At 47.6% G+C, this 15,000-nt stretch overlaps 1 protein-coding gene across 1 annotated transcript in view; it reads left to right on the forward strand.

The window, feature by feature from the left end:
* The window catches only part of ccdc102a (coiled-coil domain containing 102A), a gene marked incomplete at its 3' end in the record, with an annotated part of 37,187 nt that overhangs the window by 15,110 nt on the left and 7,077 nt on the right, over nucleotides 1-15,000 (forward strand). Inside the window, exons 2-5 of the mRNA XM_084476024.1 lie at nucleotides 3,392-3,904; nucleotides 5,015-5,446; nucleotides 9,599-9,831; nucleotides 10,225-10,333. Of these exons, the coding sequence (XP_084332150.1) occupies nucleotides 3,539-3,904; nucleotides 5,015-5,446; nucleotides 9,599-9,831; nucleotides 10,225-10,333 (1,140 nt within the window). The 5' untranslated portion in view covers nucleotides 3,392-3,538. The remainder of the gene's footprint in view (nucleotides 1-3,391; nucleotides 3,905-5,014; nucleotides 5,447-9,598; nucleotides 9,832-10,224; nucleotides 10,334-15,000) is intronic.

Genomic DNA, 15,000 nt, shown 5'->3' on the forward strand with positions numbered 1-15,000 from the left:
CAAAAGTAAAGCAAATAACAATTATTGTATGCCAATTTGACAACGAGTGAACTTAGATAAGAGTGGTTTAAACTGGTATTTGCTAGTGCTAGATGTTAATCTCACAGTTAACTAAGTTGAAACTGAAGAAAGTTGTCCTGAATTGAAGCATAATCCTGTTAGAAGTGGCGTGTTGTTGACAGGACGGTGTGTGTCTCTTTCCTAACCACACACACACACACACACACACACACAAGCACACTTTACAGATGGAACTCGTTTGAGTGGAAGATTGATCAAAATGTAACGCTATCCTTTTTTTCCCCTTTCATTTCCAGAATTATTTTTGGGCTAGGCCATTCATGACACCGTCATCTTCGCTTTAATTGTGTTCCGCGCAGTGATTGATCTTATTTTCCTTTCTGCTGTCCCACCCACTCACTCGGCCAACAGACACAAACATATTGCTCGGAGAGTCACAGAGTCCCCATCGTTTCCCCATACCCACCAGCAGTCCTCCAGGGCTATAATCATGGTCTGTTCTCTCTTTAGTCCAGGGTTCTTTCCTCTATGACCCACCACGATTGTTGTGTGTTTGCATGTGCGTGAGTGTGTCATGAGCTACAATTCAGGCATCAGACCCGTGACAGATCCATTTGGAATGGTCCACACCAGGTTTTGGGACTTTCCATTTGAAGTTTGGATATTCAATTTTGGGAGTACTGTAAAATTTAAATGTATTTGGCTGGATGTAGGATGAACCCAGACTCTTTTTTTAGTCTACCATTTGTGCTTAATTTTATGCTTTTGGATCACAGCAACCCGAACAGAAAGAGGTTTGGTGGGATAGAGCCAGCCATACATAACACACAACCCACCCATGTCGACTTACCCCACCTCGAAGCTTCATTTCAGCCTAACCTTTTGGTCCGAGTCCGGTAAAGGCTCCAGTTATGCTGCTAAGTGGAACCATAGCAAGCCCTGCTTCTGTTTCTCTTCACAGCACTCACCCCACTTTCTTTTCCCTTTTTTGCTCTATATTTCAATATGTGCCTCCTCTTATATTTCCTCCATCTCCCTTTCAACCCCCTCCCCCCCCTCTCTCTCCATATTTCTGTTGCTTATCGGTGACAAAAATATGATAGCTCTCTGAACTAACGACCCTCCCTAGGATACTGCAGGGCTGTATATCACAGATGTGCTTTGAACCGAAGACACAGATGACTTGTTCCCACCATATCACTACGGTTATGTTGAAATATGCAATATTCAAATATTCTTCAGTAGTTACCTAGGGTTTATTTTTTTTTGTATTCGTATCCACTTCAGATCTTAAGTGAATACAGGCTTCTTTGTTTTCTTTAACCTTGCTTTCCACGTCTGTGCACAGGACATATGAGAACTAAGCCTACAGCATAATAAAGCTGGATTTCTGGACGATTTTATAGGGTATTTCAAGGTTTAGCCTCGTAGCCGGGGCCTTAAATAACGACCAAAGTCAAGAGACTCAGACAGGGCGGGGTGGGCCAGCATACCTTGTGTTGTATTAGGAGGAATTTATACAATGATTAAACACGGGTGACTGACGTTTTGCATCTTAAGAGTGTAGTTCTAGGCTGGCTTCCATGCAGTTGAACTGTGACCTGAGTTTGTGTTCCTTCTCTCCGTCTCAACACACAACCTCTTTGTGAGCTTTTCCCTTCCTCACAGTACAGTTCTCCTCCCAGTTTTTCTTCTTAAATGGGAGGATGGAGTTACATTCCTCAACTTCCTCTACATCCTCTGCATGGCTTGAGAGGAAGGAGAAGCAGGGGACAGAATGGGGGAATACTTAGGGAGGTTGAAAATTAACTGATTTAAACTAAACCAACAAAATAAAACAACATATTCCCCCCCCGAAAAATGTATTAATACACTTTGGGGGAAATGTGCATATTTTGCGGGCAATTGTTCAACTTCTAAGTTGTGCTTATTCACAGTGGAGTCCTTTCGAAAGAGTGTTACAGAACCAAAGTCATTCATGTGCTGTTTTAGCTAAATGGGCGTCGGACGAGTTCTGAGAGGAGAATGTGGCATCAGTCAGGGAGAGTGAGACACTTGTCACTTTAGCCCAGACTTTAAATAAAACTTTAAGTTAAAGTTAGGTTAAGTTAAGTTAAGTTAACTTTTAATTCAATTGTTTCCTACTTTTAAAACATTCAATTTTCTGCAAATCACAAGGAGAACACAGAAGGCCTACCATGTGTCCACAACCAGAATGGCCCAATTATGTCTGTTTGCATCTGATTAATAGGTAGATAAATAGATAGATAGATACAACTTTATTAATCCCCCATAGGAGAAATTTGTTGGAAGGGATTACACCAATGGTGCAACTCTTACAGGACGAGAGAAGAAATAGAATATGCGAGAGAGTAGGGATATCATGAGGAATACCAGATGGGGGAGAATGGAAGAGAATGGCTATAGAGAGGCGGCATGTTGAGAGGGACAGGGGAGGAAACGGGGCTTGTGACTAATGAGATAACAGGAAGACGGTCCAGAAGATCTAGGCCACGCTGGAAAAAAAAACAAAGACTATCAGGAGAACACAGGAAAGGAGACACGTTTCCTTACCCCAGAGGACATCTTTCAGATTCAGGCAACACAGGGGTGGTAATCGCATTTCCCCACCCGCAGTCCCGCCCACCAGAGCTGTCTGTCTGCTGCAAACCCACTGTCTGAAGTCTGGCATTGTTCTGGGAAGTTTGGCTTACATGTGTTACGTCTGTTTATTTGTGGGGCCCTACCGAAACAGAAAGCTTTGGATTTTTGGGGTAAGCAGATCGCCCTGAGGCTTAATGATTTGCTTTTACTGCGGTCTGGGAAACACTGATTGGTCGACAATGGAAGCCGTATCCAGTTTGACGTGGAATTAAAAAAAGAGAAGCCTGCCAATGAAAGCGAACAATCAGGGGAACCGAGGAGGATAAATAACGATTTGGACGGTGGTTTAAGTGCAGACTTGTCTGTACAATGCTTCAGGCTTCCCACAATCCTGTACCTATCACATTCTAGCTGATGCTCCAGGCGCCCGCCAATACTGCTGCTGTCATTATCGGGTGATAAACTACCGGACATTCTATCTGGTACTGACCTTCCTGGTCTATAACTGCTCCTAGGCAAGGCAAGGCAAGTCACAGAGACCCAGCTTGCATTGTGATAGCAGCTTCAACTTAAACTCCTCAAATGTCTGGGCCCAGTTACCTGCTTGGTTCATGCCTTTGTCTTCTATTGAATTTCCTCCACTTAACCAAGAACAGACACCGCAGCCTTTCATGCGTTATGTCATGTCTACCCTCAGAGATCACTCACCACGCTCTCACTGGGATGACTTGAGTTAACTCACTCTATCTTCTCTGTTTGTCTTCAGGTGTTTGGGAGCAAGACTGAAGATGCTCCCCTGAACTAAGGACAGGCCCCTCTCCTCCCCTCCACCTCCCCCCTCCTTCCTGCTGAACACGGCCCCTCATCCCCCCCCCCCCGCTGCACTGGTCAGCGTGCCCTTCCTCCCCCCATCATGAACCACACGCCCAGCCCCCACCACCTGTCGGAGAGCGGCAAGTCGGTGAGCGCGGGCCTCCTGTGCGGCCTGGGCCTGGGGCCCGACCGAGGGGTCCGCTCGCCCGACAGCCTGGCCCACACCCCCAGCCCCACCGGGGGCACGCCCAGCTCCAGCCCGCCGCTGCTGCTGTCCCCGGGCTTCGGGGGGCTCAGCCTGGGCTCCCTGGGGCCCATGGGGGACCTGGCCGGCGCCGACTGGGAGAGCCGCGAGGAGCTGAGGCTGCGGGAGCTGGAGGAGGCGCGGGCCCGGGCGGCCCAGATGGAGAAGACCATGCGCTGGTGGTCGGACTGCACGGCCAACTGGAGGGAGAAGTGGAGCAAGGTGGGGTGTGGATGTAGCTAGGCCTGGGCAATAAAACAAGAAATGATGGTATTGTGAGAGGCTTTTGATCAATATCAATATAAAACCTGTTCAATATATATCGATAAGAGACTGGACCACCGAATCTAGCAGCTGGGTTTGTTACGCAAACACGGTTCCATACTTATTTACAATATTTGAGTGTTTTTCATTGTTGTATCGACATTGGAGTATTTATCAATGAAGAACAGGGGAAGGTCATATTAAGTTGAATTAAACAGTGTTTAAATCCACCATGGTAATTCCTAGTCTTTTTAGGTCATTAAAATTATCAATAGTTATCGATATCGATCAATATGATCAAATTATATCGTGATATGTCCTTCAGCCACATCGCCCAGGCCTAGATGTAGCATAGTGTGTGGTGATGTCTGGTGGATGTAGCGGCGCACTGACAGAGCTCGGGTGGAGAGAGAGCTGGATTAGTCCGCACACAAGGGGGATTTTTGGCATTTGTTAAGGGATGGGGTGCCTAAACTGTAATGACTTAAACTAACACACACCCACACACATACACCCAAATCTACATTTTTCCAACCGAGGCTTCAACAGCGGCAATCTCCATTACCTTAGAAACACACTGTAGCCTGATCCTGTGTTTTGGTTGACATGGTTGCCAGTTCAGCCCAGTGGTTGTAAGTGTACTTTTCAGTGATGCGTACCTTTTGCACTTTCTTGTATGTATTGAAATGACTCGTAGGCAGTTTTTTTTATAGCCCTTCTATTCAATTCCAATTTTCGACAGTTTCAAACGCTGAGGTACACTATAGTCCAAGTGGTAGTTCAGTTGATTATATTACACACAAGGTTGTGATATACAAAGCGGGTGTAGATTCAGACCTTCCATCGTTTCCCGACCGTTTATGAAAAATACCCAGCATCTCAAACATATTGCTTTTATAAACCACTTACATTACATCCCAGAGGTTCAGAAATCTGGATGGGTAAGCAAGCTGTGTTGCTTACTCAATCCAGATTTTTCCTCTCTTGGATTGTGATTCATAAACAGTGTTGCTTACTAATCAATGTGAGCTTACCACCAGCTAACCATGTGTGTGTGTTGTCGGGCAGGTGCGAGCCGAGCGCAACCGGGCGCGCGACGAGGTGCGGCAGCTGCGCCTGCGGCTGGACGCCCTGACCAAGGAGCTGAGCGGCGTGCGGCGCGAGCGCCAGGAGCTGGCCACCGAGAACGAGGCCCTGCGCCAGGAGGCCCTCCGCCTCCGCGAAGACCCCGTCGTCTCCTCCTCCCCCTCCCCTCTCCCGGCTCCTCCGTCTCCTTCGCAAGCGCCCGCCGCCGCCGCCGCCTCCTCGTCGCTCTCCTCCTCGCCGTCTCACGGCCCGGCCCGCGCCGGCTCGTCGTCGCAGCCCTCCTCCCCGGCCGCCCGCTCCTGCTCCTCGTCCGTCTCGGCTCAGAGCCTCGCCGAGGGGAAGGAGGGCCCGCCGGGGTCGCCGGAGCCGGAGCCCGTGAGGGACGTGGACGCGGAGAACCTGAGCACGGCCAAGGTGGGTACCCGCGGTGTGCAGGGGGGGTGCCGTGGTTCTGGAGGCCTGGAGCCGCCCCCGGACGCCGCAGCTTCTGTAGCTCAATGGAAAGGCTTCTTTGTTCAATGGCTTCCAGAGCCAAAGAGTTTGGTTTATTTATTTATTCATGGGGGTAAGCGGCTCACAACGAAGCGTGAGAATGTTCCAAAGCACTGATTGGTTGGCGAGGGTTCCGAAGCACTGATTGGCTGATGAAGCGAGGCGTAACCTGTTCTTATGAGACGAGTCGTTTTGGTATTTTAAAAGAGCTGCCTTTCGCAGGAACCTGGCAAAAAAGATGTAGATAAATGGAATAACTGCTGAATAAATATGGGTTTTGTTTACCATTAAGATCTTTCTGAAAGAATGAAACATATGTTCACTGTGAATATGAAGTAACACGTAATGTTACTTTATATTCATAGTGAACTTATGTTACTACATGAACGCATGCATTTTGGATGGTATCTCCAGGCGCTGTTGAAAGCAGGCCAAGGGACAACCCAAAGGACTGAATTCATTGTGTGTGTGTGTAGTATGGGGCAATGCATGCTTTGTGTATATTCACACCTTGCTATCTATCTACACACTCACACAGCCTCTGGTTCAGTTGGCACCTGGCAAGTCCCAAAAATAGAATCCCCCATGTCCCCCTCTCCAACACACACAGACACAGACACACACAGACACACAGACACACACACACACACACAGACACACACACAGTACCCCTGGGGGCGCTGAGATGCAGTGGTACTTAGTCTCTATCAAGCTGTTTTTGCCAGACCTACTAACAGAGAAACAAGGATAATACACCCCTGTTCTCCGGCAGTAGGAAAAAACTGCCTTCTGTGCTTCGGTGACTTCCCCCCTTGTGGAGTTTGGGGAGGATGGATTCATTAGGTGAAGAATGTATAGAAGACAGTGTAGTCGAGTGGTCGTTGTCCCAAACTAATGTTCTGGGTTCGATCCCCAAAGGTCTGCAGACTATCTCTAAGGCACCCCTACCTGCTTGTTAATAGCATGAATGTCACGTTTTAAAACGGAGCGGTTTCATTTTAAGCCGGATAACGGCCTCTGCTAAACGAATAGTAAATCGATGCCAAAACGGCAGCGTCCGTTTCATGAACCCAGCTCTCCGCTGGGCCGATGAAGCCTTCCTCAGGAGTGTGGGAGAAATATTATTGCACACAGGAACTAATACACAAGATTGTTTAATAAATCGCTGATCTCGTCTCTTCTCATAAAACATCCCCCGCGCGGTTCATCGAGGCGCCGTGCTGGCAGCACGCCGCCCTGCAGAATTAAAGTTCCGTCAAACTGGCATAAATCTCGTGGAAATCCAATTTTTTTTTCCTCGCAAACAGGATTCATAACAGGGTCTAACGCGGTGCCGTAGTCGTAAATCGGTCGGATGAAACGCCGCCGAACACTAGCTCAGGAGAATATGTCTGAGATGTGTTTGTTAGCATGCAAGCACTACTAAGAGCCAGTGTGTTAATACCTGAACGTTTTCGGACGGAAAGAAAACAACGTGTCCGCCCATTCCTATTGCATCCCGTTCTCCTGCCAAAACAGCAACAATAGCGATGCTATATGTTGTTCTGGATATAATCAGCTCCTAGACATGCAGACAAGTAGACATGCACCGTGATGAATAGGATTCAATACACTTTATGAATCCCTTGAAGGGGGATTGAGACCACGAGCCTGAGACAGTAGGGAGGGAGGACAGACGCACGTGTCTGAGAGCCGGCGTACGGCTGGACTCCTGGGATACGGGATGGTCTATGTCCTGCCACGCCTAGCTGCTGCCGGGAGAGGTTCACTTCCTGGCCAACAACACACACGCAGCACACACATGAACAAAAGCGTTGGATAAAGCGTCTGCATACGCAGGCATTACCGTGTAGCGGACCACAACAGTCAACCAGGGCCGTGAGAGCGGGCCGGAACCCCTTTTGCTTTTGTTTGGGGGCGTGTATACCGCCGTAATGCCCAACATCTGCTCCATCAGCCGTTCCTATTGTCCCTGGAACGGTGCAACAAAAAAAAAAAAGATACATATCGTATTTGCTTCTAACTGAGCCCAGGTTTTCATTGGGCTGGGCAAACATTTGCTCTTGATTTTGGAAATAACTTACCTACTTAAGACAATGACACACAACACTGCCAGACTGTTCTCCCAACCCTTTGAGTGTGGGCTATGATAAGGCTCGGTGGATGTAGTCTGTAGTGTGTGTTTTAAAACCCCAGCGCAATAGTCCAAGCAGCTCTCGTAAACACAGAAAGCTGGCGCATGGATGCAAGAGTGTACACACGCCGACGCACACACACACAAACACACAAATAAACAGTCCTTGAAATAATATGTTAACCTCATAATGAGTGTGTTGCTGCAAAATGCCTGAGAATACAGAGCAGCTCCACAGCCCATCACTCTTGACCTTCAGGCAGCCCCGGCCTGGTTACCTTGGTAACACACCCGCAAGCACAAACACACACACACACACACACACACACACATAAACACACACACACTCACATCCACGCACACACACACTCACACTCACACACACATATACACACACATAAACACACACACACTCACATCCACGTGCACACACACACACACACACACACACACACACACACACACACTCTCTCACAATCACCCAGACAGAATGGACTGTTTGAAGTTAGCCCTGATTTTTCATTTGTAATAGCCGTGGAGGTCTCTGAAGGAATGCCAAATTACGGCCGTTTCCTGTCTCCCTCCATTTTTCTGCTGCACAAGTAGAGACACATGTGGCGAGCTGAGCCACGCGTTGGACACACACTCCCTCTGCTGGCCGTTAGTGGTGACTGCTAAATATTGTACAATGCTTATTTCAACTGTTTTGATTGAACGTGAAATATGTCTGTTTTGATTGGATGTAAACTATGCATATGGCCTTATGGGATATCCTGACCAAGAAACCATCCCATGCATGCTTGAAATGTTGCACAATGGAGGTACCTAGTATCTACTTGGAATGGGGGGGACTGGTCATATGATAATGGTCATACTGCTGCTGTATGACCTATATATGACACCAATGTCGGAAACATTGCGCAGTTTAGGTACAGCCATGGATTCTACTGTTTTATAGAGATAGAGATCATCACTTACGAACTGAAATGGACAGTTTGGCATGAATTCTAACATTGGACACAAAAACATGACCCTGCTCTTCATTTCATACCCGTCCTCCTCCTCCTTTTCCTCCTCCTCTTCCTTCTCCTCTTTCCTCCTCCTCTTTCCTCCTCCTCCTCCTCCTCCTCTTTCCTCCTCCTCCTCCTCCTCCTCTTCTTCCTCCTCCTCCTTCTCCTCTTTCCTCCTCCTCCTCCTCCTCCTCCTCTTTCCTCCTCCTCTTTCCTCCTCTTCCTCCTCCTCTTTCCATCTCCTCCCTCCTCCTCCTCTTTCCTACTCCTCCTCTTTCCTCCTCCTCCTCCTCCTCTTTCCTCCTCCTCCTCCTCCTCCTCTTTCCCCCTCCTCCTCTTTCCTCCTCCTCCCTCCTCCTCTTCCCTCCTCCTCCTCTTTCCTCCTCCTCCTCCTCCTCTTTCCTCCTCCTCTTTCCTCCTCCTCTTTCCTCCTCCTCCTCCTCCTCCTCTTTCCTCCTCCTCTTTCCTCCTCCTCTTTCCTCCTCCTCCTCTTTCCTCCTCCTCCTCCTCTTTCCTCCTCCTCTTCTTCCTCCTCCTCCCTCCTCCTCCTCTTTCCTCCTCCTCCCTCCTCCTCCTCTTCCCTCCTCCTCCTCTTTCCTCCTCCTCCTCCTCCTCTTTCCTCCTCCTCCTCTTTCCTCCTCCTCTTTCCTCCTCCTCCTCCTCCTCCTCTTTCCTCCTCCTCTTTCCTCCTCCTCTTTCCTCCTCTTTCCTCCTCCTCCTCTTTCCTCCTCCTCCTCCTCTTTCCTCCTCCTCCTCCTCTTTCCTCCTCCTCTTCTTCCTCCTCCTCCCTCCTCCTCCTCTTTCCTCCTCCTCCCTCCTCCTCCTCTTTCCTCCTCCTCCTCTTTCCTCCTCCTCCTCCTCCTCTTTCCTCCTCCTCCTCTTTCCTCCTCCTCCTCCTCCTCCTCCTCCTCCTCCTCCTCCTCTATACAGGACCTGGAACTACTGGAGTCGTCGTCGGAGGCCCGGGACCACCAGCGCTCCGCCTCCTCCTCCTCCACCTCGACGCCGGTGGCGATGGCGGCGGGGGGGCCGGCGCTACGCCAGGACCGCAGCAGGCAGCAGCTGTGGGAGGAGATCTCCTGCGCCGAGGAAGACACCGGAAAGCTGACCGCTCTGCAGCTACGCCTGGACGAATCCCAGAAGGTCCTGGTGAAGGAAAGAGAGTAAGGAGACGAGAGTGTCTGTGTCTGTTTATTGTGTTGGGAGAGAGAGACGGAAAGGTTGTGATTTAGGTGGAAGGTCAGGGAAGCTGTATGATGACAGACACTTAGGGTAACTTAGGGTAACACTTAAGGTTCACGATGAATCAATCCAAGTGGCATCTGCTCTGACACGCATCTGACTCAATAGCGACCTCTCTGGTCACAGAATGCTACTACAAGATGGTGTGAAAGGTCATTCATATTCCCTGTAGAAGATGCAGTCTTGGCAAGCGTCTGTGGACACCCACGCGGAAACTGTCTCTATTAAATCTAGTCCATCACCGTCATCGAGCCAAACGTTTTAGAGACGCCAAGGGGTTTTAATGCTAATGCAAATGTTTCATGCTCTCCCAGGGACAAGCTGACTGTGAGCAAGAGCATCCAGCGGCTGGAGGGGGAGCTGAGCCAGTGGAAGCTGAAGTACGAGGAGCTGAACAAGAGCAAGCAGGAGGCCCAGAAACAGGTGAGACTCCTGCACACTTTCTCATTGGTTATTCCTGATATTACAAGTCTTTTATCAATCACAGATGGGATGTACTCCATGTGTGTCACAGCAAAAAGGACACAGGACAGTAATAATTAACTCAAGGTGAATAAAGGTGAATTTAGTCTTATTTTATTCTTATTTATTCTTATTTATATCCTCATCTTCATCTTCAAACGGCTGACTCTTATTGATATATACTTTCTTAGATACAAAGATTATATCTTATTCAGAGTAATGGAAATGTGTGTGCAAAATGAATGTGAACAAAATCGACTCTTGAGGTAGAAACGATTGACAGCATATGCCTCATTATGTACTGACCGTAAGTTAAATGTAGATATTACGTATTGATTTTCAATGTAATCCGCATGCAGCTCTCTCAAGGCTTTGACTTTTGGAATATGGTGCATTCTGTAGGTCAAGTAAGAAAGAAAGTTGGCCTCTTTCTAGACGCTTTTCTTTCTTTTATTCGTTCTTTTCTGCATCAACAAACAAACACTAAAAATACATTCAATAAATAATGTATTGGAATTGAGCAGTTTCATTAGATTGGATGCACTGCAGTTAATGCATACCAAGTATGGTTCCTACTGTGGATGGTGTTGCGCTTGTGTGATTCATACTTCATCACAAAACATTCATTATTAATGCCATGTATCGTATATAACATTATTCATGGGGACTGTTTGTGTTATTCATGTTCCGATAATATAGTGAACCAACAACACTGGCGAATAAATTTGCCTTAACAAGCCTTACTGCATGATTATTAATTCCAATACTCAGATTCATTTATCAAATACCCATTTGGTATTTCCAGAATTGTAATCTTTGTGTTTGGAATATGACTACAAACATAACAATCTACTAAAGGAAAGAGCAGTGTTTCCGCTCTGAAACCTTGTACCAGAACGGTATATAGTGCAGTTCCTGCCACCACCTCTAGATGGGGTCATCGTTATCTTTGGAAACACAAGAGACAAGCCAAGAGATCGTTTATAAAGGTGTGAGAGGGCCTGCTGACATTCCCCATCATTTCTTGTCTGAACATTCCCAATGGCCTTTACCCTTGGCTGTATATCATTTACTGTGTATCAACCCGCAGTAGCCGCGCAATGGCAGCCAGACACACATTTCTCCATCTGTGTCCTGCTGTTCAGAAGATTAGTTGGTGTCCAGGCAGGGCCAAGATAAACAGAGTTTAGTGTACGGCAAAGAAATGAAGATGTCACTTGAGATACATATTCATTTTCGGGCTTGATCGCCCGTGACACATCATGTGGAGGGTTGTGATACAAACGTCACAGGGTCCGAGGCTAAGCAAGCTGTGCGGGCCGGTGTGTGTGTGTGTGTGTGTGTGGGGGGGGGGTCTTGTTCCCTGTGTTTTTAGGCTGCACGCAACGTCTGGAAAAAGGGTAGAAAGGCTGAGTAGGGTAAGCCACCAAACAAGAACCTCCTCTGATCTCTCGCGCCGCAGTAGCCCTAGATAAGAGAAAACAGCGGCCGCCCATGACAGGCATTTAAGGAGATGCCATCTGGAGCAGATTCTCTCGTCTACGACAATCTCGAATTTGCATAACAAATCATGTCCAAATCCGTTTTACAGATGTCTAAGTTCCTATTAGCAGCGCCCGCGCCCCAGTTAAAGGACCTAAATGAAGTTGTAATTGCTTGAGAAAACAGAGGCACTGGAGGAAAAACTTTGATAACAAGCTGTGTGTTTTAGCCGGCTTGTTGTTTTTCCACTGTCCACATTAAGGGGAATTATGGTTTGCCGTCGACAGATGCCGTAACTGGAGGCTCTGCTTTTAAAATATGATCATTATATTCATTGGATTGTGTTGTTATGGTGCAGAACCGATTGGTAGTGCTCGATTGACACCTTGTCGGACTGTGAGTGGGAGCTCTGTGTACTGGCTCTCCTTGCTTGTCATGTCATGTGTGTCCCCGCCCCCTCTCCTCTCTATCCACCTCCTACGTTAGCCCTGGCAGTAGTGACAGATCATCTCATTACATCTTTCCGTGTTTTTGATTAAACCTGCCACACATGTCTTTGTACGAAGACTCAGCAGACAGCCCGATTTCTGAGATATGTGTTGTCCTTGCCCGCCCACCTGTTTGTGAAGCAGGGTTTCATCCTGGCGGTAGGCCAAGCGCGTTGCTGGAAACCAATCTTGAACTCCATTGATCTGCTGCTAACCCCAAAATGTTATCTGTATTCTTCTAAGCATTTCCTGGAATTAATCTGGCCTTTCTCCTCTTGGAAGTGGTTTGCGATGGCAGTATTTTCACGAGAATCCACCGTTGTCGACTCCACTTCAAGCAATTAATGTAAGCCATTGTGTAAGTGTTTCTGCGGTTTACCTTTCCCACTAGGGAGTATATCTGGCCAGGCGCTCTGTCACTTACTACCCAGCCACTTACTGTTCAACGCCGCCGAGAGCAACAGAGACACACCATAGCCGTGGGACTGTAACAAGTCACAATTAATTCCGCCGCGGAAACACATTTTCCACGTTTATGTTGGTGTTCTTTGCAATCAGGAATGCTTTATTGCCGAGATAACCCAGTGCTTCTAGGAGAGTACAGCAGTAGGAAATACAAAAGTAAAGTAAAATGAAAAACAGGGACACTGTAAAGGCAAGTTATTCACTCGGTGGAGAGAATAAGTGCGTCTAATTTGTTCTCCTGTGACCTGTAGACAGTGGTTAGTCGCTCACATTAATCAGCTGAACCACCTCTGCGTGATGCTGCCTCTATTTCAGAAATTTCCCGTTAATTACTTTTCCGTCCCAAAAGTTTTTTTTTTTTGCTTTTTCTCCACGCTTGCCGACGGCTGTTTGGTTGTCTGGCAACCGTCCGGCTTTGTATAAATTAGCTTCTTGCCTCACTTTGATCTCTCTCCCTGACTGCCACTTAGAATTCAATGACACCACATTGATGAGCTCAATAAAGGCCGCCGCACCCATGGGGTCCACCACGCCGACTGCTCAGGTCTCCGGACGGAAGCCTTGTCTGTAAAAGTCAGGCATCCCCCACGGGCAACAACCCCATTGTGACCGACCCATTGTTATTCTCTCTGCACAGTGTGGAATGAATGAGTGGCAACAAGCACGGCCACTCCGACTGGATGGAAGCGAAACCATGCATTTATACAAGGGGCGCCAAACAGCTTTTTCTTCTCTCCTCCCTGGGAACTGTATGCCTTTGGTACATAACTCGTTGGGATTCAAGGTCAACATCGTTTGCGTCATTACAGAGCGTTCCAGAGTCTGATTTCATAAAGTGTATAGTACTCCAACACAAAAAGGGTTTTACACTTGAGATTGAGGTGGTATTATGCCATTATGCATGGCAATAAACATAAAAATGGCCTTGTCAAATATTTTCCAGCTGGCTGCATGGCTGGTATATTGGGAAAGGGGTTTGAAAGTCATCGTTTGGAGGGATGGCGCTTCAAAGGGGTAGTAGGGCTTCTGAACACCAGGTGTTTTTTAAAAAAACCTGATCAGGAATCCATCGCCACACTTTCCTCTGATTTTGCCCTCTGCGTCTTTCACACAGAACTTTACAGAATCACACACTCACACCACACCATGAAGAGAGGTGCGATTTTCTCTTCTCCCTTTTATCACTGGTTCTGTTCCCGTCATTGCTTTTGTTTCTCACAGATGTACCTTCAGAGATAAGAGCCAGTAATACCAAATACCCAGGACTTGAAAGCCCTGGGGTAGTACACAAACACAGCACACAAACATACACTCATGCTCGCACACGCAAGTGCACATATGCACGCACACACACACACAAAAATCATTAGTGGACACCAATAATGTTTTAGTCTCTTGTAAAGATTGTGTAGGTACACCAGAACACACACACACACAGCATGGATGGACAGACAAGCATGTTTTAGTCATTAGTATGGATCTTGTAAATGTTGTGTTGGCATTGTTCCACCACGTTGGGGCAGTCATTGGCTGCAGAAAGAGAGAGAGTGAGAGGGAGATGGAGAGAGAGAGAGATGGAGATGGGATCAACAGAGGGGTGGGAACTTTAGAGGTCAGTGTCTTGAAGATGGAACAGGTTTAATGAAGGTCAGCCGGACGGGAGGAGGAGAACGGACCGAAAGAAAGAGATGAGAGGAGATGGTAGATGGAATAGTTTGCAGTATCTTTTGATGTGTAAGAGGCCATCGAAACTGCTCCAGGTGCCGTTTATACCAAGAACAAATGTATTTATAGTTCACATTAAGAAATGAGAATATAGAACTCTGGATCTTTTAAATCAAATTTTACAATCAGTCGTCCTGCCTTGAGATGCAGTGTGCATTTATTTGAACTGAGTGGATTTGGGACACGCAAGCAGCACCTCGTCCTTATAAGACCTGATTTCTGAGTGTACTTATTGTGAGTTTCTGTCCCCTCTCACCTTCCCCCCTCCTCCCCTCACAACCCAACCACCACCCCAACACAAACCCAACCCCACCACCACGACCACCTAAACCCAACTACCATCCCCAACCCCACCACCATGACCACCCAAACCAAACTACCACCCAAACCCAACTACCACCCCCAACCCCAACCACCACCCAAACCCAACCACCACCCAAACCCAACCACCACCCCCAACCCCAACCA

This window comes from Micromesistius poutassou, assembly GCF_964030765.1.
Source record: "Micromesistius poutassou genome assembly, chromosome: 12".
Classification (NCBI taxonomy): domain Eukaryota; kingdom Metazoa; phylum Chordata; class Actinopteri; order Gadiformes; family Gadidae; genus Micromesistius; species Micromesistius poutassou.